This window comes from Cryptomeria japonica, chromosome 10 (genome assembly GCF_030272615.1).
Source record: "Cryptomeria japonica chromosome 10, Sugi_1.0, whole genome shotgun sequence".
NCBI lineage: Eukaryota > Viridiplantae > Streptophyta > Pinopsida > Cupressales > Cupressaceae > Cryptomeria > Cryptomeria japonica.
The window spans coordinates 892,645,625-892,673,312 of record NC_081414.1 but is presented as its reverse complement, the minus strand read 5'-3'; the positions used below and the strand labels follow the sequence as shown (position 1 = coordinate 892,673,312).

The window sequence follows — 27,688 nt, the reverse complement described above, 5'->3', positions numbered from 1 at the left end:
AAGGTCGTTTTTCTATACACTTGGCAGCTTAAAATGAGAAATATAACATTTTAACCCTAAATGCCCCATTGAGTCACTTTTAGGGTTCGAGCTAAGTGGGAAGGTGTTATAAGGAAGTTGTGACCTAACTCTTGGATATCTTTTACACATTCAAAACTTGCTTCTTGCGAATTTGCTCTCGTAGAGCGATTCTTCATCTGGGACGCAAACCCCAGGTTGGATACTGGCTGGGACGTAGCCCCCAGCAGTAGTTTGTCAGTAGATACTTCAAGGTGTTGGGCATTGGTTGACAGAGATTGGGTGCGCTATTGATTGCAGAGGATTCAGATTGCATTCAGAGGGTTTCATCAAGGCAGCTAACCTTATTCAGCTGGCACGTGACTACAGCTGCAGCCCATTGGGAGTTGTGGTGGCGTCATTCTTCCTTGTTGTCCACGTTTGGTTTGTTGCTTGTGTGAAGAGCTAGAAATCTGCATATTGTATCTTGCTTATTCATTGCTGGTCAATTCATTTTGTAGCAGCTCCAAATTGGTAAATGATAATTGCTGGAATACAAGGAAATCAGATTATTGTCCTGGTACGAGTTGTGGTATTTTAGATTGTAAGTGTTCTAATTTATGAACATTGTTTCCATTCTTATTTCGCACTCTTATTGTTTACTGTTTCTTTATATATATATCTTCAAAACTCCAAAACAAAAAGAAACAAACCCCCCTTCTGCACTTCTGTCTATTCTATAAGATGACCAGAAAATTACAAAAAAACCTAGTTTATTAAATAAAAATTACAGCAGATTAGAAAAGGGATCCATCAGGGATCTTTCATCTCACACTCTTCCATTTTGTGTTGTGTTGTGAGATCATTTAAACTACTAACATAATTAAAAAAAAATTACTAAATGTAACTTTTATTTAAATTAGTTTTGATCTTAAGGAACAACCCCTCCAATTAGTTTTGATCTTAAGAGTGGTTTTACCTCTCACACTTTTCCATTTTGTGTTGTCTTGTATGATAATTTAAACTACTAACGTAATTTTAAAAAAATTACTATAAGTAATTTTTTTTTTAAAGTAGAACTACTATGTCATATATAGATCTAATTAGGCATTATGTTCTACAAAAAGGTGTAATATTATTATCACTATAATGCCAACACAAAATACATACCCCAAATACCTCTCATACTATTCCATTTTGTGTTGTTTTGTATGATAAATCAAAATACTAACAAAAAAATTACTTAATGTAATTTTTTTTCGTTTAAGTAGTACTATGTCATATATAGATCTAATGATCCATTTATTCTAGAGAGGAGCGTATTATTGTTATCACTATAATGCCAACACAAATACATACCCCAAACACATGTATAACAATATTCAATTGTTGCTGTTCTTGCATACTTATGAACAAATAACCTTTATAGTTTGGCCTTTACTGAAATGCATAAAATTAACATTGAAGACAAAATTTGAGAGTATTTACTTACTTATGGATCAGTTTTGGTTCTTTGAATCAACATGTATCACCAAAAGGTTTCAGTGCTTTGTGATTACCTTCAATATGCTTATACGTGGAAACAATCAATCAATTATCAGTTTTTAATTTTTATTCCAATCCATTGCTTATAGCTTTTGATTTAATTCTTTTATTATATATCAGTAGTTATACTGTGTATGATAATGCATCAATTTCATTGCTGTCAAAGAACTCTTGCACGCAAAGCATCTGTATAGACTTTCTTTCCAACTTGGCAATGCCAAAACAGGACCTGCAAATAATTTCTAGGTACCATAAGGATTGTATAAAAATTTTGAATTATAACTTATGCGTCAGACGAGGCATGCATTGTTAGCAATAAATAGACAATTTCTGATAGTATTGGACAGCACACATAGTTCCTAATTCTATCCTGTGATGCCAAAGAGAGACAGATTATAAAATGAAAAAGCAAAACAGCACATATGTTATAATCCCACTAAAGAATCTCTTCTGCAAACAAAACCAATAATTTGATAAAATATCAAGAATTACCATATCGGAAGAAAGGGTGTCCTGTGACTTGATTTCTTTCTGCAAGGTAAGCTGCTATCTGAACTTCACCCAGCTCTACTTTTCCGGTGTTAACAACGCCATCCAGCCAAGTCACTGATCACAAATATGTTGTCAGTTGAGTTCAAGGATCCAATAGATAGTAATGAAATTAATCTTGAGAAAAGTTAAGCATTGAATAAAGTGTTAGAGCACTTGCAGTATCATAAAGTGATTAGTAGTCAACAAATGGCTGGGTGAACTCTAATTGTTCTACAAAATTAATTGAGACAGGCATCTATTGCAAAATTTGTGTAGAGCAACTGAATCCTTGTGCTCATTGCACTAACAAACAACAAAAATGAGTAAATTAGGAGTAGGGAAAGTCACTGTGTTATGTAAGAAGAATGAATGCAAGGAAACTAAGAGAATTGTGTCACACACACTTCAATGAATATATACCATCTTTATTATGTACAGGGAAGTTACATTGATGGATATAACTTACACAAGCAATAAATACTTATGTCAACAAAATGTTTTATAACATCATATTATATCTAATACCCTCATTAATGACTAAAATAGAGACAACTCCAACTTTGTCACAAAATTTATCAAAGAGAATTAGACCCAAGAAGTTTGGTCATATTGGTTGCCCCTGAGATGTGCAATAAAAGAGATGTTTCCAAGATCAACCAATTCTCAAAGGTAGTGATAATGAACCTCAATGTGATTGGTATGAGAAGGATGAACTTCCTTACCAACTTCAAAACACCCTGACTGTTACAAAAAATTGTACTTGTAGATTTAAGGAAATTGGAGATCACATAATAATAGATGTTGCCATACTAGTTATCAACAAGCACAGACAATTACTTTGTCACAAAACAACTCATGAGCCCAAAGAGAAAATGCAGTTAGTTGATCTATAAAAATTAACCGAACAAACTCAATAAAGTCTGTATAGCCCATCAACCTAACATCACCTATCCTTTGATAGAGAATGTCAAAATACGTTTCACATTTCATAACAAATGTTTGTTTTCCTGGCAATGAACAAACTTTAGTTGTGCCAAAATTCAAGTGAATAACTAACAACATAGTAAACATCTAAGTTGTGTTGAAGAAAGATTTTAAGAGGCTCCTTTATAAACAACTCTACCTTCTCTATCACGAAAAAAAAAGAGTTATAGAATGGTATAATTTAAAGCGAATGCATGGAAAAAATGTTCAAACTTATATTAATGAGTTTAGGAAGAGAGCAGTTCAGCTTGGAATGTAATGTCCCTTGTGGGCTTTCTAATGATTTTTGTCTATTATTGTTAAGTAATGCTATCCAGAGGCAAATATGATTATTGTACCAAGAACTTGAATGGAACGATAAGAACAATTCATACAATATCTATCTAGCAATGATCCTTCTTGAATGGGTGAACAACTTATATCTATTCATCAAAGCATACATCTGATAAGGATTATTGTATTGGCTTATATAAATGATCTAATTCTGACTTAATATGGATATGTCTGATATCGGATCTACAAGGTAATTATATAATGAAATGATTGCAGAATTTGCTGACTATGTGCGGAAATATAGAGGACCCAATCCTAGTTATGATCTGATCACTATTTCTGATTCACTCCTTATGATCATGCCTATGAATATCTGAAATCATGGGGTCGTGAAACTGATCACTCTTCCCGTCTTATTGCTCTCTTAGCATGCGATTCACTTGACACTGTTCCTATTTGATTGACTCTTGGATCATGCCTCCAAAGCCATGTAATTGGTGGGTAAGGAACCTTCCAAGTACTAGGCATATCATGGCTCCTTGAGTGCTTGGATATGAGATATTGTTGGTATGTTTTCCATTGTGCCAAAAGCTCAAGCTGTCAATGAACGTCACAAACACCAGACTTACCCAAAACCACAGGAGGTGGTTAAGCCATGTCGCAAACCTTGAAGGAGGTGCTGACCACCAAGTCAACAATCTCCCCCTTAGCACTGATGGAATGAAGGAGACCTCTCGGGATTCGAACCCGTGACCCAAGGCTTTGATACCAATTGTTGGTATGTTTGCCATTGCGCCAAAAGCTCGAGCTGTCAACGAACCTCACAAACAACAGACTTACCCAAATTCACGGGAGGCGGTTAAGCCATGTCGCGAACCCCAAAGGAGGTGCTGCCCACCAAGTCAACAGATATAATAACTAAGAAATATCGGTCTTCAATATATGTCTTGGATGAACCATGAACCTCCTCTAATAGCGTTTCGAGTGGTCATGATGTGGGGAGTTGTATCTCCTCAACCATGTCTCTTTCAACCTCTTAACTAATCATACACAAATGGAGCTTTGTGGAGAGCCAATCTAGTAATTATAGCACCCTTAAAACCTCATGATCTATGGGACATATTAAGAAAATGTTTGAAGCATATTTGATAAAGTTTACAACACATCAATGAGCATACAAGAGCAGAAAGATTGGGGTTAGGCCCACTTTCTGACTCGAAATGGATTAGGGGCAGAAGGATTGGGGTAAGGCCCACTTTCTGACTCGAAACGGATTAGGAGCAGAAGGGTTCGGGTTAGGCCCACTTTCTGACTCAAAATGGATTAGGAGCAGAAAGATTGGGGTTAGGCACACTTTCTGGCTCGGAATGGATTGGAAGCACAAGGATTGGGGTTAGGCCCACTTTCTGGCTTAGAGTGGATTAGGAGCAAAAGAATTGGGGTTAGGCCCACTTTCTGGCTTGGAATGGATTAGGGGCAAAAAAATTGGGGTTAGGCCCACTTTCTGGCTCGAAATAGATTAGGAGCAAAACGATTAGGGTTAGGCCCACTTTCTAACTCAAAATGGATTAGGAGCAAAAGGATTGGGGTTAGGCCCACCTTTCAAGCTCAAATGAAAAGAAGGGATTAGACCCACTTAAGGGATCTAACAACATGTGTATTTGTTTGCATACTCCGTGACTGCATACATTCATGTGTATACTTCGAGTATTTGTGTATGCTCTATGTCTATGTATATTCATGTGTAAACTTCGTGTAATTATGTGTATGCTCCGTATTTGGTTCATACTAGATATGTTCTAGAGATGTAAATAACTAGAAAGATATAAATTGCATTTGAGGTCATAGATGTGTGTCATGCTTCTAGTCCTCATCTTAATATATGTTAAGATCACCCTCGCTTTGATGCAAAGAGATATCTAGGATATTGAGCAAACATTGGGACAACCAAATTAAATAAGAAATACAAACCTCCAAGGATTGGTTTGGGGACTCTCATTGCTTGAGGACAAGCAATCTCGGGAAGGGTGGACTGTCATGCCCCCGTCTTAGATAAAACCCTAGTCGCTGCATTTATAAAACCCCAGCTGCAGAAGTGCATAGTTAAATATGGGCATTTAAAATTAAAATATGTTACTTACAAGATGACTGACCCCCCTTAGAAATGGGCACCCTATTTTGGAATGCAAATAAAAATAATAAACATGTTGCTGGCCGACCTAGTGATACTGAGCGCCCAATTTGGAGGGAGATTTTAATTAAAAAAAATGTTTATCTTAGACTTGGCCGAGCTGATTTGAGGAGGCATATCCATTGGTGAAATGTTGCATTTAGAGGAATATAAATAGAGGTCACTTGGAGTTCATTTGAGAGGGAAATTATTACAGGAGACCAGAAATATTATTACAGCAGACTAGAATATATTTAGGGCATGCACAAAACCAGATATAAATCATGCACGACAAAGAACATAAACATATTATTACCACAAACATAAATATATATTGTTGAGCAGAACTGAAAGGTAGAATCTGCAGATTGAAGGAGAACAACTAAATAAGCATCAGTCTCATAAAGAGCAGAACAGTACTGGATACATCACTGAATCAGGCATACAGATCAGTCCTGAAACCGTTATTTATTGCAGGCTGCAGCATTATTATCATTTATCTGTGGCTCTAAGACAAGCTACTAAGTGACCATTCACATATCCAAGCATAATCCAACCCCTATTTGGGAATTCTAGGGTAAATCAAGTAAAGTCCCAATAGCGGACATTACATATTTGTAAATTCAATTACTTTTAGGTTTAGTTAGATCTCAGGGAGCTTCCACTTATAAATTCAAGAACGTTTCTATCACACACAGTTCCATTTTATGATGTCTCAAAAGAGACAAATTAACCTGAAGTGACCTTCAATAGATGTTTTCAATCATTTTGATCAAATCTAGTCATTAAGCAATCTGTTGAAGTCATCTTTATCAATACATCTAGTCAAATGCCAAAATTCAGCAACTATTCACCATCTTCCAAACACTTTCAACCATTACCAGCTAAGATTAAAAGTAGGGGTCAGAGTTTTAAACAATAGGTGTATTAATTTTGCAAAGGTGTCTTTTCAATCATCACGAGAACAAGTAGTGAAAACTTGTAATTTCTTCCATTCTTCAAGTTCGTGGTTTTATGTTTGGCAAAGGATATACTGTTCAAAGATGTGAGTTATAAGACCTAGGGTTTCAAAATAGCCAAGTTTGCAATTTTCAACCAAGAGTTGATACAAAAATGTCTATATATAAGGATACCCAAATTTGAGCCACATGATTGGTGAATTGTTGGAGTTTTGGAGTTTTGACAAAGGATCCACCATGAAAAAAAAAGGACTTCATCAATATCATTGACAAGAGCAAAATACTTAAATATATATTAAGCTCGCGATACTCTTAGCCTGAGCTACTTATAGCTCATGCTATTTTTAGTTGTCATCATTTACAAAAGAATAATCATTTTCTACAAACTATATTTTCAGCAGTTATTGTAGATCAACTATAGTAAAACAATCTTCTAAAGGATCCATTGTTAGTTCGTAGTTGTTGCCGGGAATAATTGATGTTGCCGGGAATAATCATTATGTTATGTTGTCATATTATGTTTATGTTGTCGTCGGTAATAATGAGTTATGGCGGTCAGTTAGTTAGTCGTCCTGAAGGGCAATTAGATGCAACGGTTGGTCGCACCCCTTCGGGTATTATATATTGTGTACCTTTCCTTCGTAGTGGCATCATAATAGTGGTATCAGATGCAATGTTATAAGCACTTGATGTACATGGACTGTTGAATTAATACAGAGACTGGTTATTTAATATATTTCCATTATGTTATGTGCATTTACTTTCTGCATTTAAGGTTTACCCGTATGTGGCAAACAGTAGTTATCTTTATCATCAGTTAACTGAAGATTTCTTGAGTTGCAGTTTGGAATTAACGGACAAAAATTTTGTAATAATCTTGCTTTACTTGCAAGCAATCTTTTCATAGCATAGGAGTGTGTGTTAGCTATCTCATCCTTTTCCATGCAATAGTTATTAGAATACTTATAAATAAGCACTATGAGAAAATAGTTTATTCAAAATCATCATTCACTCAATAAAATTTGGTTATGCTTTACTTTTGGTTCTGGTAATGCTTATATTAGTTCTAAATTATGTTAGATTTGTGTTCTTGTCCCCAAATTTTGGTAGATTTTGCCCCAAATCTAAAAATTTGCCCTACATCCCCCATTATAAAACTTTGTAGGATATTGCAAAATTGGATTGCTATGGACAGCAAGCAACCAAACTGTGTCCATCTTTGTTGTAGGAAAAAAAGTGTCCTCATAGTTTGTCTCTTCTTTGTCATGACCCCTCCTTGGTCGTCATATATATCTTAAATAAAGCAATTATTATTATTAAATAATATTACCAATGAATGATTATTTGAAAATTATTTATTAAATATTATTATTTAATTAATATTTATTACTAATTTAATGTTCTTGAAAAATTCAAATAAAAAATAAATTAATATTGCAGCATATCCTTATATCGAAAATTCATTGTGACGTCCCCATCCAAATGCTAAATAACTAAGAGAAAACTCCTTGTATTATCTTTATAGATGATAATATTGAAACCCAACTCTTTCAATTTATGAGAGGAGGAAAGCCATTATTGATCAGCGATTCATATACCTTATCAATAATTGTTTAAGTGGCAGACTAGGACTTGCGTTACGATAATGTTCCAAACTCAAGATCTGAAGTTCGAACCTACCATCACGTTGTTTGTAGGGTTCAACTGGCATAGTTGACAACTCATAACATTACCTAATGGCACAACGAATTCTTATTATCAAAGAGATTCAGACTGAAGTTTTATAAGACATCACTCGAACTTGACGATTGGCTAAAATATTTTGGTGAGAACCTATTGATGTGTCTTTTGTACACGACCAAACACAGAATAAAATACCCAGAGGTATAATATCGGATTATCCTCTCTTGAATAAAGCTCCCCGAAAGCTGAAGATTTCGCAGAAGGATCAATCAAAGAAACTCCAAGGTTCTGTTATGTAGGTTCTCTACTCGTGGATAAGCACCAGTGGTCGTTGTGTTTGATGTTTTACAAGGGGCCTTACGTACTTTCTGGGAAAGCTTGTTCTTGCAACTACTTTTCAATGAGGAAACTGAATTCTCCTAATACTAACTGATGTTTCAAAAAAGGCAAAAGATAAGGGTTTTAAGGAAGCGATACTAAACTAATCCTAGGAATGACTAAATAGGGACTGGTCTTGATAAAACTCTACCAATTTCAGTATTGCCAAAAGAATACAACTCTACTGGAATTGGTGCGATCTTCTAAGGGAATTCAATGATTTTTGAATCATCAATGGGACAGATACTATCACTAAGATACATATCAATATCTCCAATAATGATTGAACTCTTAAACATTCTTAATATCTCCAGTTGACCACACAAGGCGTGCTTACAATCAGTAAGGAGCTAGTGGTTTGGACTATGAGTTTTACCAAAGATCAAACACAACCTTCGTCCTTCAATCTAATTCTAAAACTTAAGTACTATCTCTACTAAGAGTGATTCAAGAAGATAAACAGCCATGAAGATGGCCAAAAGGATTGCAATAAAACACCATAACTTCAATATTTCATTGATCTCATAGCAAAATAAAACAACAATTGTTCAACTTTCTCTCTTCACTACTTTCTATGTTGCTAACAATCTTAATCTTATTTCTCTTTTCTCTAACTCTAACCCTCTAAAATGAATTGAGTGAAGGCCTATATAGCACTCTCAAATACAATGAATGGCCTGGATCTAAAGGAGATCAAAGGCTGAGATTTTGACAAATAAACCCTAATTAGGGTTTATTACAAAAAAGACCCCATTTAGATAAACATTATCAATCCATAGCCAACAGAAATTGGCACAAATAACGAGGAAACATAGCCCAATGGGAATAAAGTTGCCAAATCATTTTACAACAACTTCTCGTCTAGAATTTTGTTCCCTTTTCTATGTTCTTTTATGGCATATTCAATGAATTTGGATGTAATCCCCTCAATCTCAGCAATGGGAATCTCATGCAGGTTCTTCATTCGTTCTTCCAAGTGAAGGACTTGATCAAAAGCTGCAAGAAGGGTAATCTCCCATTCAGGCTCTAGCTCTTTTCTTTTCTCGATCAGGAACATAGTAGCATACATCTGATCTCGCAACTTTTCTATGACCATGTCCTCCTCTTTGCAAAAAATAATCTTGATCCTATCTTCTAATTCTTGGACATCCACATCTGTTTCGATCTCTATCCTTTTGTCAAGGATCGTACACAATAAATCAAACACCTTATCCTGAATAGGGTGGATAGTGCCTTAAACTCGGCTGCATCTATTATTAATGTCTTTGAAAAAAACTTCCTTCATTTGGAGCAAAGTTGACCATTGCAGAAGGTTATGGGTTCCTCCCTCGATTATCTTTTCTTGTGCTAAAATCTGCCTTGGCGTCCTTCTTATCACTTGTAAGACCGGGATGACAATGTCTCTAGTGTGAGTGAAAGCATCCACAATTATCAATAGATTATGAATGATCTCAAGGACTTGGATAGCCCTGTGGACTGTCCTCATCATTCTTGTTACAAATTCAATGGCTACCTTGTAAGATTCATCAATCCAAGAACTCATGAGTTGGGCTAACTTCTTCATCCTTTCTACCTCATTTATTGATTCGGGAGGAAGTGCATGCAAAGGTGATATTGTTGGATCTTGTCGCCTTAATGGTTGATTAAGGTGGCTAAAATAATTCCTCCAAGCGCTAACCTCCCTTTCTAACCTCTTATTCTTTTCCATTTCTTCTTTGAGTTTGTCATTAAGTGCTCTCACTAAATCAATTACTTCTTCCATGGCCTGCTCAGAGGTAAGTGGACCAAGATCAAATGTCTCTAAATCATATTCCTCTGCCATAATCTCATCCTCATACTTGTCCACTACTGGTGTGGCTACCTGTATCTTCCTGGATCCTGCATCATCTCTAATTAGCTTTGACATCTTTATAGCCTTCTTCTTTTCGATTTCTTCTTGGGAATTTGCTATGAGACTTTCCAAATCAAATAATTGTTCTTCATCTTCAACTACAACTACCCTCGTCAGTCTTTCTTTTACCCACTCTGGAATGGAAGACTTTCTTTCCCTTACCTGTATTTCCTTAGGCAAAGGTCTATCGTCTCTGAAAGGAGATGTTGCTTCATCATCATTCTTTTCTTCTTGTTGTTCATTAGCACCATGTAAAGTTCCCTAGCTAGGATTTGATTGCAGTCAGTTGTATAACCAGGATATAACAGAAGATTGTTTGTACAGCACAGCCAATGGTGGGAATAAACATCTTATACAGTATTTTCTTTATTTGGAGTCTTCCTTACAACGCACAGAGGCTCTAATTCTATTTAGTAATCACTGATAAAACTAGAACAGTCATTATTCACAGAAATCGATACCAATTTATTCTATCAGCGAACAGGGAAGAGAATTATTTTCATAATGCACCTGGTTGGGTAGTTGTGACTGCCAGTTTAGACTTCACGTCGATGTCAGAATTGTTGTCGAATGTTTACCCAAGGTTCTTCATAACTTTTCAATGATAAGCCAGGAGGTTATACTTCCAGTTGCAACCAATTTACCTGAGCTTGTACTGTCTGAACAGGCATGTGTCAAGCCTGAGCTTCTGCATTTTCACGGTATGCAAACACTATGAATGCTTCCACATCCTCCACGCGATGTCAATATCCTTCACACCACGATAATTGTCGGTACCACTCCATATGCAATGAGGGCAAACTTCACGTCACAACCCAATATCGGGTTACAGAGGCATGCATAGACAACGTACGTTGTTGTCGTGTTTCGGATTGCAGAGGCGCTAAATGATAGTGGGTGTGACGCCGTGAATGATTCTCCACTCTCCCGCTGTTCGCATTTGCAGTCATACACCAAGGGTCTCCGTCGAACTTTACTCCGCTTCTACCAATAATGATTCTTCTCCAGAATCATGTGACCAATAGGCCAGTCGAAGACTTACGAAAGGCAATTTATCTTCGATATGTGTATTAACACACACAGGATTCAAATTTTCTTCCAGGCATACTCCTTCCATCTGACGCCATCCTTTTATTTACCAACTAAGTTGGTTTTATTTCCCGTACGAAACTAAATAATAGTTAAGAACTATTAAATAGAAAGTTACGGTGTTTATTAAAATGCTTTAATAATAGGAACAAGTAATATTAATTATTTATATTAATGAATGGGCTATTAATATAAAATAATTAATACTGTTTCAAATTTAACGTTTGGCAACTTATTTATTAGGGGACATTACAGTCTCCCCTGCCCAAATGTTGCTTGCCCTCAAGCAACTGTAACTCCGGATGTTGAAGAACCTGCTCATTTTCCCAAGTAGCATCATCTAATGGTAAATTCTGCCATTTAATGAAATATTCCTTGATTGTCCTATTCCACAAATGCCTATCACGAGTCTCCAAAATCACTTCAAGTATCATCGCTAATTTTCCCTCCTCATCCAGTGGTGGTAGATTTTCTGAAACTTTCACCTGTTAACCCAAAGCTCTTTTGAGACAAGATACGTGGAACACATTATGTATTCTGCTTTCGGTCGGTAACTCTAATTCATATGCCACTGCACCAACCTTTCAAACCACCTGGTACGGCCCATAAAACCGAGGCTTCAATTTCTCAGCCCCACTACGCTTGAGGGATGACTGCCTATAGGGTTGTAGTCTGAGATACACCAAATCTCCTATGTCAAAGTGACGCTCAACACGCTTCTTATCTGCATAAATTTTCTATTGATTATGTGCACATTGCAAATTTTCCTTAAGTGCTTTCAATATATCTTGGCATTCCCGAAGTACATCACGAGATTTGGGTACATTACTCTGATCAAAAGCAAGATCAATAAAAGATAGTGCATCACACCCATATAATGCTTTGAAAGGAGTCATACCGATAGATATATGATATGTAGTATTATAGCAATATTCACCCAAATATAACCAACGGGCCTAGGCTTTCTGATGTCCAGACACATAATTACGAAGGTATCCCTCAATCCACTTGATTGCTATTTTTGTTTGTCCATCGGTTTGTGGATGATAACTCGTACTGTGATTCAACTCTGTACCTGTCAATCTGAAAAGTTCCCCCCAAAATATACTCAAAAATCTACTATCTCCGTCGCTGATTATATTTTTTGGTAAACCATGTAAATGGAACACCTCTCGAAAGAATAGTTCTGCGAGCTAAACAGCTGTGAATTTTGTAGTGATGGATAAGAAATGTGCAAATTTAGTTAATCTATCAACCACAACAAAAATGCAATCTTTACCTTGAGATCGAGGTAGGCCTGTAATGAAATCCATTGATATACTTTCCCATTTCTGTTTTAGTATAGGTAATGGTTGCAATAGAACCGCAGGATAAGTATGCTTTGCTTTATTTTGTTGGAAAGTGATGCATTCTTTGACATAACGAAGGACATCATTCTTTAGTCCTTTCCAAGTGAATCTTTCTCTTATCTGCCGGTAAGTTTTGAAGTAGTCGGGATGCCCTGCTAAAGGAACATCATGCACTAATTGGAGGATTTTCTCTTTCAACTTCGATCCTGGAATCAAGTAAATCCTATCTTTGTAATAGATAACATCGTTTACAACCTTATATTTATCATCTTGTGTATTACCATCTAGCAAATCACAGGCAAAAGAATCCTTAGAATATTCAACCAGCAATAAAGATTTCCAATCAGCTGTTACTACAAATAATGCATTTTTTTCAGGCCTTCTAGATAGTGCATCTGCGACAACATTGTTTTTACCTTTCACATATTCAATTTCGAAATCATAAGCTTGGATCTTACTGATCCATTTTTGCTGCCTGTCATTCAAGTCTTTTTGTCCCAATAAATATCTCAAACTGTTATGGTTAGTTCTGACTACAAATTTGCCACCAACCAAATATTGTCTAAATTTTGCCAATGCGTGCATGATTGCCAACATTTCTTTGTCATAAATAGAATACAATCTCTCTAGATTATTAAGTTTCCTACTTTCATATGCTATAGGATGTTTATTTTGCATTAAGACGACTCCTATTCCTTCACCAGATGCATCACATTCCAAGACAAAAGGCTGATTAAAATCTGGAAGTGCAAGTACTGGGCAAGAACTCATTACCTCTTTCAGTTTCTCAAAAACTTGTTGTGCCTCCTCCGTTCATCGGAATGCCCTCTTTTTGGTAACATCTGTCAACGGTGCCCCGAGCTATGAAAAACCTCTGACAAATCTTCTGTAATAATTGCATAATCCAAAGAATCCTCGTAAATCTGCAAGATTTCGTGGCAGTGGCCAATCCAAAATGTCTCTTATCTTTTCCTGATGAACTTGTACACCTGTAGCACTGATCATATGCCCTAAATACAAAATTTTTGTCATTCCAAATTCACATTTAGAAGCCTTTGCATAAAGTGATTGAGATTCCATAATACCAAGAACAATATCAATATGTTTCAAGTGATCTTCCCAAGTTTTGTTGTAAATCAATATATCATCAAAGAAAACTAGCAAATATTTCCTCAACCGTTTGTTAAAAGTATGATTCATGCAAGACTGAAATGTTGCCGGAGCATTTGTTAAACCAAACGGCATAACCAAGAATTCATAATGACCATAATGACAATGGAAAGCAGTTTTATGGATATCTTGATCTCTTAACTTAATTTGATGATATCCTGATGTCAAATCAATTTTAGAAAAATAAACAGCACCATGTAATTCATCTAACAACTCATCAATTCGAGGAATTGGATACCTGTTTTTTATTGTCTTCTTGTTAAGAGCACGGTAATCTATACACATGCGAAGAGTCCCATCCTTCTTTTTGACCAGTACTACTGATGATGCAAAAGGACTAGAACTGGGCCTGATATGCCCCATATCCAATAATTACTTAATTGCCTTTTCTATTTCATCTCTGAATGTTTTAGGATGTCTATAAGGAGTTGTGATAACGGGTTTGGCACCTTCTTCTAATTCAATGGTATGTTCAAATCCTCTGTCAAGGGGAACTCCTGGAGGTATATCACTGAAAACCAGATTATGTGAATCTAATACTTTCAACAAATCATCTTGATAATATTTAGATTCAAATCTTGATACCTTGTTGGAAATTAAACATTGTGACGACCATGCCAAATCTCCATGTCTAAAAATAGCCTCCATTCTTTTAGCACTAACGATCCTGGGACCACCGTTAGACATACCCGAAGTACTACTTTCTTATCATCAATCTTAAAAGAAAATTCCAATCTTTTAAAACTTTGAGTGTACTCATCTAATGTTTCCATCCATTGAATGCCCAAAATAACATTTGTATCAGCCAAATCAATCACATAAAAATCATCAGTAACAGTATAATTGCCAAGAGTAATACTCAATTTAGGAACTTTATGAGTACTGGACAAATTAGTTCCACCTGCTACTCTAACATCAAAACCTTCATGTTTTACAGTTTGCAATCCACGTTTTTTCAGAAGAGCTGCATCTATAAAGTTATGAGTAGAACCACTATCAAGCATGACAACCACACGTTGCCCATTCAAAACTTCTCTAACTCTGAAAAATATTATAATGAGGTGTTCTTGTCATAGATGCTATTACCCCTTCTCCATGTTTAGTACCTGTCTCTGATTCTGTGTTCTGTGGTGCAGGTTCTATATTAGGTTCAACATTCTCTTCATCGTCACTATCTGACATAACCTCAATGTAATGAATTTTTCCCTTTCCCAAACATCTATGTCCTGGATGCCATGATTCTCTACAGCTGAAACATAGTTTTTTTCCTTCTGAGTTCTTCCCTCTCCTCTTTATCTAACTTGTTTTTAGGGAAATTATCTTTATTGAAAGGTTGTTTGTCATTTTCAGGTTTAGGTGGTGGGGCTTTATTAAAAAATTTCCCTTTTGAAGATGGTTCCAATTCTCTTGTTCTTTTAATAGCTGTTTGTAAAGTAGGAGGGTTCAATGACTTAACCCAACCTTTGAGTGAATTAGACAATCCATCTATGAATATCACAATGTTATGTCTCTCTGAAATTTCAGTTACTAAAACTGCCAATTTTTCAAATTCAGAAATGTATTGTTCAACAGTTTCAGATTGCTTAAGCTGAGTTAAATCTTTTAGATGAAGTTCAGGATCTTTAGAGTCAAATCTGTCAATAAGTTTCTCAGTGAATTCAACATATGTATTAATTTGATTATGACCCAAAGTTACCTACCCATGATGCCACCATTCGTGTGCTACACCGTCAAGATGTAATGCTACATATTTGATTGCTTCATCTTCCAACATAGGATTTAATTGAAAGTAGGTGTCTAGCTTTTGCACCCAAGCCCCAGCTGTGGTTTGCCCTGACCCATCAAAGTAAGGGATAGACATCTTACTGATTTTCCTCTATAATTCACCGTTATTCCCTCGCTGCCCTCTTGGCCTATGTTTCATTCTGACATCCAAGTACTCTCTAAATGTCATTGTTGACCTAAAATCATCCCCTGATAATAACCAATCTTGGTGTATCTCATCCTATAATTCTCTAATTGTCGGTTCGTTTTCTGGTTGCACATTCCTAACAGTGAAAGTTGGCATAAAAGGTCTGGCTGTTCTTGTTCTTTCCGGCTGATTATTATTGACAGAATGCTCATCTCTACCCCCATTGTTTGTCCCAACATTATGGTGTTGATTATTTCCATTATTTTGATGTTGATTAATAAATTGGGTCATTAAATTAGTCATTTTGTTGACATTGTCCTACATATCGTGTTTCTTTCTAATTAAAGAAGTTATGAGATCCCTATTATTTTCTGGTTCCCCCATACTGTTTGTTTCAAAAATAATCTCTTCATCAGTTTTAGTATGGATGTCCTCAATCTCAAACTGAATAGAAGAGCTACCTTGTGCTAAAGGAGAGTTTTGATATCTGTATTGTCGGACTCTAGTATTCCGAAAATTATAATTTCCCTAGTGCATACTCAGTTGTGCATAGATTTTTCATGAATTTCCAACTCAAGAAAAAATACCCTACAAGCTGGCAAGATTTCTAAGCTCTGATACCACTGTAAAGTTCCCTAGCTAGGATTTGATTGCAGTATGTTGTATAACCAAGATATAATAGAAGATTGTTTGTACAACACAGCCAATGGTGGGAATAAACATCTTATACAGTATTTTCTTTATTTGGAGTCTTCCTTACAACGCACAGAGGCTCTAATTCTATTTAGTAATCACTGATAAAACTAGAACAGTCATTACTCACAGACATTGATATCAATTTATTCTATCAGAGAATAGGGAAGAGAATCATTTTCATAATGCACCTGGTTGGGTAGTTGTGACTACCAGTTTAGACTTCACGTTGATGTCAGAATTGTTGCTGAATGTTTACCCAAGGTTCTTCATAACTTTTCAATGATAAGCCAGGAGGTTATACTTCCGGTTGCAACCAATTTACCCGAGCTTGTACTGTTTGAACAGGCATATGCGTCAAGCTTGAGCTTCTGCATTTTCACAGTATGCAAACACTACGAATGCTTCCACATCCTCCACGCGATGTCAATATCCTTCACACCGCGGCAATAACAACTCTTCTCTCCACAATAACGGCCGGTACCACTCCATATGCAATGAGGGCAAACTTCACGTCACATCCCGATATCGGGTTACAGAGGCACGCATAGACAACGTATGTTGCTGCCATGTTTCGGATTGCAACGGCGCTGAATGACAGTGGGTGTGACGCCATGAATGATTCTCCACACTCCCGTTGTTCGCATTTGCAGTCATACGCACTCCCGCGTCATACACCAAGGTTCTCCGTCGAACTTCATTCCGCTTCTACCAATAATGATTCTTCTCCAAAATCATGTGACCAATAGGCCAGTCGAAGACTAACGAAAGGCAATTTATCTTCGATATGTGTATTTTCACACAGGATTCAAATCTTCTTCCAGGCATACTCCTTCCATTTGACGCCATCCTTTTATTTACCAAGTTGGTTTTATTTCCCGTAGGAAACTAAATAATAGTTGAGAACTATTAAATAGATAGTTACGGTGTTTATTAAAAATGCTTTAATAATAGGAACAAGTAATATTAATTATTTATATTAATGAATGGGATATTAATATAAAATAATTAATATTGTTTCAAATTTAACGTTTGGCAACTTATTTATTAGGGGACATTACACACCAACCTAGAGAGGAAGAGATTGACTTGATGATTGCTGAAACGTTCGTCCTTTGCCTTGTTTATCATTCTGCACCATATATTCCATGGACTGATCAACTTCACAGACTATCTCTATTTGATCTTCTCCTTGACTTATCTCCTTTTCATGTCTAGAAGAAGTACTCCGTGGACGATCAGGATTCACCTTTTGTTTCTTCTTGGAGAGTTCTCTCTTCTCAGGCCCTTTTTTGTTCGACCCTTTGGAATGAGAAGTATTCTCACTCACACTTGCTTCTCCTTCTTCTGCTCTTGTTTCTAGGGTGAATGTCATGGCTATATTCTGCTCCTTCAATTTTTGATGTTGTACATCCACCCATCTACGAGTGCAATTTAAAACAGGGTCCATCAATGATCTTAGGTCTGCAACTTCTTGCTCATTTCAATCTATCTTCACTTCTTTATCTTCCTTCTCATAGGACGATTGGAGATATCTACCATTGTCCTGGGCTTGATCGGCTACTCTATAAACTTTACATTTCCTAATAAGATCCAAGGGTAATCTAGAATGCATCTTTCTTTTCACCTCCACATCATCTTGAACATTCATCCAAAAGTCCTCTACTTGAAAGTCATGTTTGTAATTCTTCCCAACTGTCTCTTCCATATGACCATGAGGATCGAAATTCTCTCGAGGCAAAGGATGTGAATGAATACAATGATAATTCCTTTTTTGCATCTTCTGCGGCTTGAGAATTAGGACACACTTCAATTGAATTTCCCAATAAAATAGGTACGGGGATACCATTTCCATACTTATGTCTTGATTCTTTAGCATAAGCTGCCAACTGTCTAGTCACTTCAAGTAATATTATTCTGTCTGTAGGATACCTTGGCAACATATAGGGAGGTGAAGGACATCCGTGGACCCTGATGTAGGTGAATTTTGTAAATTGAAGGAACCATGCACCATGTTTCTTCACGAGCTTTTGTGCCTCCGAAGACAATCGATGGTGAATCCCTCCTTGCAATGTCCTAGTGATATACATTGTGAAGGTGTCATTGACTAGCTTGTAGTCATTCCTTGGCGGATGATGCAGTTGAACATAAGAATCACATGCTCTTATCTCTCTTGTCCCTCTCCCAACAACTCCTCTATGTGGTAGCCTTGCATACTCAAAACTTCTGACTAAGGAATATATAACATATGAACTCATGTGGAATGACTTGGTAGGGACTAGCCTCCTCAACTGCACGTCTAGGTTGTTGCTAATGATTCTAGCCCAACTGAGCATTCCTTTTCCTTGGACAATCACTTGAATAAAGAAGAACATCCACTTGTCGAAGAAGAAGGCCTGAGAGGCACCTATAACCCGATTGAGCATGGTTATCAAGTCCCTGAATTCCTGTTGGAAATCAACTCTATGTGGCGTATTAGGTATCTTGTTCAAGCGAGGCCTACTCTTGAGTAACCAATTCTTATTGATGAAGCTCAAACAGGTATCAGGATCATCTTCGTAGATAGACCTAGCTCCTTCCAAGCTCTTATTGATCATATCTCTCGACTTCGAGAGATGAAAGGCATCACTTATAGCTTCTACTGAAAGATAGGCTAAGACAGTTCCATCCTCGGCTATGATTGTCCTTGAATGTGAATCATAGTGCCGGGCACATTCGATCATCATCTCGTGACATTTGACTGCAGAAGGGAAGCCTGTAGCCTTGATTATGCCACTTTCAATTATCTTCTTGGCTATGGGTGATGGCTTACCAATGTAGGGTGCTTCTTGAAACTTCTTCACATTGAAGTTCCCTAAATTGGTATCTCCGATATTGCTCCATTTCGACACGATCCTGGTCTCCAAATCATTGTTCTTTTGATCTTCTTTGATGAGAGCCTGTCGAGTAGCGGATCCACTTGCCTTGGGGGTCGCCATTCGCTACCTATAAAAAGAGGCTTAAGTTAGGTTTAAGTGTAGAATCTTAGCTAAGTGATTTGAGATTCCTTAAAAGACAAAACTTTAAAATTAAGAAATTTCCAAACTAGGCATCACCTAGAAATTAAACTAGATATAGAAGACCTCACCTTGAGAAAATTTAAAAATGGAAACTTGGATCAGATCTTCAATACCTTGCCTTAAAAATCAGATTAAACACCTTACCTTCGATTTTCACTTATTAATCTGAAAAGATGGATAAAAAAATGAAGATTTTTGCTGGATGAAAGGTCTTTGATCTGCACTTCAAGTTCGCCCTTGATGATTTAGCCTTTACTTAGCCTTTAATCAGCCCTCATGGATCAGAAATTCGCCTTCCTTTTTGCAATCTGCTCTGCTATTTTTGCTCTCTAAAATTCGCTTTAAGAAAGACACAAATGAATGAATGATTAAACTTCACAAATCTCCTCCCCTTTATATGGCGACTTCCTAATTTCCTCAAGAGGCCGACCTCTTGGAGGAACAAATAAAATTTTAAAAATCACCTTCAAGGTGGCCGACCTAACCATAAGATTTTAAAAAAAATATAATTGGGCGGCAAAGGATAATTTTTTTTAATTTTAAGACTTAAAAAATCAATTTACCCATTTGATAAGTGTCTAATTTAGGCGGATTTGCATTACTTACCCAAATGAGGTTTGATTAGCAATTAATGAGAGGGAAAATGTGTCTTGAATATGGCTTAATTTGCAAATATCTCGAGAGGGTATAGGCAAGCCTAGAAGATATTGATACTTTTTTAATGTTTGCCATTTTCTCCATTTTCGTTATTATTCCACCATCTTGATCCTTCTTATAATGTTTTCGCCATCATGAGTTTTGCCTTTGATTATGGTGAAAAAAGAGGATCTCTAAGAATTTCGCCTTGGACCCTTTGGAAGGGTCAAGAGCGATTTCCATGATTAGGTCTCAATTGTCTCACTCCTTCACTCCGAATTGCTCTTCAAGGTAAGCATATGCTAGTCTTAGCTCTTCCAAAGCCTAGGGATTCATTTTTTAGCTTCCATCATGGGTGAATTAGGTGATCTTGAGAATTTTGCTCTGGACCCTTTGGAAGGGTCAGGAGTGAAATTCATCCCTTAGCTCAAAATTCTTACTTCTTGAACTCAAAACCTACTCAAATGCAAGCTTGTCGCAATCTTCAAGTCTAATCCACCTTGGTCACTATCCTGGCTTAACACAAACTTGAAGGAAACATGATATTTTGTGAATTTCGCTCTGGACCCTTTGGAAGGGTCCAGAGCGAAATTCTTCAAACCACCTATTTTCTCCTTGAGTGAAGCCAAAACTTTGATCCCTATGGCATGATTGGAGGAAGAGTGATATATTTTCGCCTTGCAAGATGGATTGAAGTGAAGGAAATAAAATATCAAGTCTAAAACTTGAATTTCGCTCCTGACGAAATAAAATATCAAGTCTAAAACTTGAATTTCGCTCCTGACCATTCCAAAGGGTCCACAGCGAAATTCACAAAATATCATGTTTCCTTCAAGGGTTAGGAGCGAAATTCATTTCTTGCTTATCTTCTCTTACTTAGCTCCATTCTTCTCACTTTGTTTCCCCTTGACTCCCTCATTTGGATCCATCTCTCAACCTAACAACATTTGCTTGATTCCCAAAAGGCCTGAAAGGGAAAATTCGCTCAAAATCATGGCCAGGGACAAGACCTATCTAGGATTTCGCTCTGGAGCCTTTAGAAGGGTCAAGAGCGAAATCCTTGTTTTAGCTCAAAATCTACATTTCTGGTGGCCAAAATCCATTCAAGGGCAATCCTAGGGGCTTCTCTCACCTTGGTCTAGGCTTGGCTTGGCACAAACTTTGGAAGATAGGATAGGTTTTAGGATTTTCGCTCTGGACCCTTTGGAAGGGTCAGAAGCGAAATTCTTGTTTTTGAGCTTATTCCTTCATTCTTTCAACCCCAATCCACCTCAAAAGGCAAGGACACATCATCTCACTTCCATCCACGCCATAAAAACCAAGGATTTGACCTTCTCCAAGGGAAAAATAGGTGTTTGCAAGAATTTCGCTCTGGACCCTTTGGAGGGTCAGGAACGAAATTTGCATTTTAGGACAAATTCTATCATGCCTCTCACTTCAAGTCACCTCAAAGGTCAAGGAAACGTTGTTTCATTCTTCCCTAAGCCATAAAAACCAAAAGTTTGACTTGATTTGCAAGGGAGATAGGTGATCTTAGGAATTTCGCTCTCGACCCTTTGGAAGGGTCAGGAGCGAAATCCGAGTTTTTGCTCAATTCCTTCAAATTTATTGATCACTAGCAACTCAAAGTCATTCCTAAGGACATATCCAATCCTATCTCACCCTGACCCACACTTGACTTGGCACAAAACTGGGAGAAAAGAGTGGTTATGTGGAATTTCGCTCTAGACCCTTTGGAAGGGTCAGGAGCGAAATTCCTACTCTAGGCTTGACTCTTCATCTCTTCAACTCCAATCTTCTCTGGAAGGCAAAAATACATCACTCTCCACCCAAGGAACAAGGTTTGTAGCCTAAGCAAGGGAGCAAATGAGGTTTATAAAAAAATTCGCTCTGGACCCTTTGGAATGGTCAGGAGCGAAATTCATCTTTTAATGCCTTCAATCACCTCCCAAGGCAAGAACATACCAATTCACCTTCCCACATGCCTTAGAAACCAACAATTGGCCAAAAAAGGAAGAAAATGAGAGTTATGGGGATTTTTGCTCTGGACCCTTTGGAAGGGTCGGGAGCGAAATCCTCATTCTTGGCTTGATTTTCTACTTCATTCCTCCAATTCTTCCTCAAACGTAATCAATTCAACTTCCTTCCATCCCAATCAAGGCAATCCACCATCAAAGTAGCTCCAGACAAGGCCAACCTAGGGCTTAAGGCAAAAAAAAGAAGGTCAAATGGAGGATTTCACTCTAGACCCTTTGGAAGGGTCAGGAGCGAAATTCTCCTTCCAGGTTGATTTCCATCATTTCATCGCCTCAAACCTCCTCTCCAAGGCAAATATGCATCCAAGTCTTCCAAACCATGCCTTAGAAGTTCAAAACTTGGTCAAGTTAAAGAGCAAAAATAGAGGAAATATGAATTTCGCTCTGGACCCTTTGGAAGGGTCAGGAGCGAAATTTTCCTTCTAGGCTCATTTTCACCTTTTTCCTCCCTTCTTTGGCTTGGATATAACTCATTAGGCTTCTCCTGATCATCCTCCAATCCAAGTTAGCATTCACTTCAAGGTTTTGTGAAGGAAAAGGGGGTCTTGTATGAATTTCGCTCTGGACCCTTTGGAAGGGTCGGGAGCGAAATTCACCCTTAGGCCATGATCCAGACTTCATTTTTCTCATTTCCTCATTCAAACAAGTGCTTTTACCTTCATTCAAGCCTAGGAAAGGTTTAGCTCAGAGCCTGGGTCAAGGTGGAGTGTCTTGTGGAGAAATTCACTCTGGACCCTTTGGAAGGGTCAGGAGCAAAATCCTAGTCTTGGCATGATTTCCCCCAAGATTGACTTGACTTTACCTCCAGACTCATCCCTTGATGCATAACTTATCCACTTCCAACCTCAATTCGCTCAACAATTCTTAAAATCACCTCCTGAAATCTGACTTTGCCACTGGCTCTGTTTAATCGACTCCGACTCGACAAAAGAAAGACTTTGACTCGAAAACCAACAACCCTGACCTATCTCGACCTACGACCTTTATCCCTTTTGCACAATTTATCTATTTCCCACCTCCTACAAGGCAAGATCCTTCCAAGATAACACTAGGGTTCAAGGCAGACAACATACGACTTCCCCAAGCCCAGGTTAAATTCAGTTCTGAAAGAAACCCTAGATGAGCTTTTCGAAGGAAACCCTAATCTACCCAGCCCAGGCGACCACTAACTCACTCAAAACACCTAGCAAGCAGAGGAAAAACCTAGCTATGGGAAAGAAAAACCCAAGAAAAAAGAGGGGGTCCCCATCCTGATGGGGCGATGTGTGAAATGGTCACAACAGATCCATAATTTTGAGGACAAGTATGTTCCGCTGAAGACTGTTGTAAGCCAGATTAAAATTCGACATAAGAAGTTTAGGTATTGAGGAGTCCAATATAATTATTCCAATAATAAGATGTGTGTCTCTACAATGGACCAATTCACATAACGGGAATATGTATATTAGGTGGTAAAGAGATTAGGCTCGATAAGCAAAATATACACCTATCAACAATAGTGATCTGTGTATATCGAAGCCTTCATGATTATCGAGCATGAAGTAGCAAGTATTCATTATCGCCACCACGGAAGTATATCAAACAATGTTAACTAATCAGCAATTAATAATTTACTAAGAGGTGTGATTGCCATAGAGAATTCTAGTGGTATGATAAAGAGATACAACCATTCATCTTTTAGGCATATAAATGAGACATTAGTGACACTCCGATAAGGGAATAACATGGTGATAACAATACTAAAGGAGGAGAAAATATATATTATATGGCAGCATCGATAACATCCCTGTTCTGGGTGGTATGCATAGGGGGATATGTTTAGGGGGATATGTTTAATAAAGACTGCTTAATATATGTAGCCCGATAATGTTTGTATGCAGAATTTAATAATAATAATAATATCAACATAGGCTACAATATGTATAATAGTAATACTAATATAAAGGCAATCATACTTAATTGCACATACTGTGGCAGACCAGATCTGACACATGTCAGATTTGTCTGCCATTACAGGTACTAGATAAACTAAGGATTAGAGTTTTAGAAAATGGCAATATTAATAATTTATATTATAGGGAATATAATTTGATATATATATATATATATATATATACAAGGGTTGATCAGACGAATAATATTTTATAAGAATTATTCTACAGTAAAACATATAGTATAATACTATCTGAAACACAAATAAATAAATATATACATATTTATAGAAATAGTAATTTAAATTACCAAAATAAATACGAGACTATAAATCAGATTGAATTATCAATTCAATATCAGGAAAAAGATTATGTTCAATGATTTTTATTCATGTTAAGATAGATTTGTCTCCTACTCAAGTTAGTTTTAAGTCAAAATGTATAGAAATAGATTAATTATGGTTAAAACAGGCCATAACCTAGAAGGGGACATTACATTCTTGTTGAGAACAGCCATTTTTCCAACAAGACAAGCTCGGTACTTGTCCAAAGTACCATCATCTTACATTTGAATTTGTAGGCCCAATAGAAGCCTATGTGTGTTTTATTAGGAAGTAACTCTACCAAATCCAAAGCATGACTCTTCATCAGAGACTCATACTCAATTTACATGGCAGTCTCCCATTTAAGTTTGTACTTAGCTTCTAATGCCACAATAGTTAACCTAAAAAAGGTTAAAATAAAAAGAAAACAACGTGCTCATTTGAACAAGCAACATGTTTCCATGCTCATCAAGGCAAAACATTAGACGTATGAAAATGATCATCTCAAAATCATGAATAAAGGAATAATAGCAGTGCAGTAGAAGATATATCAGCCAAAGATCGATACACTAATAACTATGATTGAGCACAAAACAACCAAAGTTGTCATCTTTCAAAGAAACCATAACACTTGTTCCCAATCAATCACAAACAACATTTTGCCTCAGATTACAATCAAAAAAGGCTAAGTTTCTTTTACATCCCACCTAATAATGATTTTGTTAATGATAGTTTGAAATATCAATAGTTTGCAAACTCTGAAGTACTCTCCAAGTTGCTGAGTACTCTCTATTCTTTCCGCTGGGTGAGAATTTACAAATTTAACTCATGAGTTTTTACAGACATGAAAAATGCAGGTAAAAATGGCAATGCGGGTAAAACACTAGTTAAAACGCATTTTTCATACATTGTTTTTGCTATAAAACCATGCATTTTCTCTTTCAAGATGTCATTTTTTTAATTTAATACATTTTGTAATTGAATTTTGCAAAAAAAATATTTGTTTAAACAAATTTTAGTTTTTAGTACTTTCTAGGTTGCCCAGTTTTTGCCCAGTTTTTGTTGAGTATTTGCCAAGTTTTTGCCGAGTTGAAAATTTTGCGGTTGTCGAGTACTCTCTGAGTTCCAGTTTGCACACTATAGAAATATCAACTAATCTATACACTTAAGATTATTCATTTAGGAAAAAAAAATTAAAGCTCTTAGAATCTATTTTATGCCTTTTGATATTATTAGGAACTAACACATATACAACGGAACCAAAAACACAGAAATGTGTTAAATCAGATTTGGACCTACACCAAGATACTTCAAGAGTCACATCTTGCAGAAATTTACAGAGACTTTTGTTCAATAGATATGTTGTTGTGACGTTTTCACACATTGCCCCATTGCAAATGTGGACCCACAATTTTTTGCTCATAGGTTAGTTCTTTTTCTTAGTTTTCTTCACTTGGCAATAGTTTCTTTAGTCTTTAACCTTTTGCTTGTGAGAGGATGCAATGCCTTGATTGACAGGATGTCATCGAGACACCATGTCAATGTCTTGGACTAAGATGAGCAAAAAATCTTCAGCTTCTTTTTGTCAAAAATATTCAAGTATTGGATAGGAATCAAGAACTTCATTGACAATAGCTTAAGTCATGAGATAAGTGTTATGAATGATGAGCAACTCTCAAGCAAATGGAAGCCCTTCAAGGACTAGATGAGGAAGAGAGGAATCGATTAAGACTTAGATTGATGAAAATGGATATCATAAAATTTACTAGTGTGGATGAAAGTTAAATTCCTTGAGTGCTCACATTCCTTGACCTCAACGAATCCCTAACTTGACTTCTCAAATTCCTTGACCTCAAGGAATCCACAACCTCACAACTCATTTTCCTTGACCCCAAGGAATCCACGACTTTAGGGTCTTGAAGGATAGTTCCCCATGAGTTACCCAGATCAGTTATGATCAATCTTCCAAGCATTAGGCAAAAGACATAAGTTTGGTGAAGCTTCTAATGATTTCAACAAGGGAGATCATCTCCAATTTAACTTGCAACAACTACCTTTTACTTGGTGAAATCAAAGTTGAAGAAAGAAGTAATCTTGAAAAAGATGAGTGAAGTTATCCATGAATGCTCAAATTCCTTGACCTCAAGGAACCCACAATGTCACTTCTCAAATTCCTTGACCCCAAGGAATCCACAAAATTGGGAGTCTTGAAGGAGATAAAGGATGAAAATTACCTTAACTAAAGTCGTCCTTGGATTTTATGTTTGAAAGCAAACTGATTTCAAAGATGAAAACAATTGAATGCCTCAATGAAGCAAAATCAAAAAGAAGAAAGTGAAGAAGGATTGAAGGAGATGAAATAATCATTTTCTTGACCTCAAGGAATCCACAATGTGACTTCTCATATTCCTTGACCCCAAGGAATCCACGCCCAAGACTTGAAGGTGAGGTGAAGTGAAAGTTGTATTGTCCAAACTCATCCTTAAGGATTTTCAAAAATTGCAAACAAAATATCTTTGATAGAAATAAGAGAAAGCTGGAATGATCAACAAAATTGAGAGAGGAAGTTAAAATGTTACGCTCATTTTCCTTGACCTCAAGGAATTTATGATGCTAGTTCTCATTTTCCTTGACCCCAAGGAATCCGCGATCTAGGGTGGCATGACAACATGGATGCTTGGGTGGCGTTAACACAACCTCACACAAGTCGGCTTTTTGAAAGGGAAGAATGTTCCACGCATATTGTTGGCTAGGGTTTAAGGAGATAAATAAAATGTTTTAATGCAAAACAAAGTCGGCTTGTTTCCAAGGAGGTACAACCCTACCCCTAGATGTGTATATAAGAAAGTTCATTCATTGAACATCGTTTCAAAGCAAACAAGGTAGAGTGCAGTGATTAGGAGCAGAGATAGAGAATCAAACAAGAGGACTTGCAGAGAATCAGATTTAAGAGGGATGAAATCACACTCAGCGCCTTGTATTTCCTTGTTTCTTCAATGTTATTTCCAAGTTGAATTGATTTTTAGGGGCCTGATTTGTCAGGTATTGTTGTGAGGTATTCACACATCGCCTCATTGCA

The 27,688-nt window shown here is 36.8% G+C and overlaps 1 protein-coding gene across 2 annotated transcripts in view; it reads right to left on the bottom strand.

The window, feature by feature from the left end:
- LOC131046567 (uncharacterized) overlaps positions 1–27,688 on the bottom strand; it is a 246,943-nt gene that overhangs the window by 116,184 nt on the left and 103,071 nt on the right. For both annotated transcript variants that reach the window (XM_057980329.1, XM_057980337.2), the window contains exon 8: positions 2,035–2,148. In XM_057980329.1, coding sequence (XP_057836312.1) covers positions 2,035–2,148 — 114 coding nt within the window. The remainder of the gene's footprint in view (positions 1–2,034; positions 2,149–27,688) is intronic.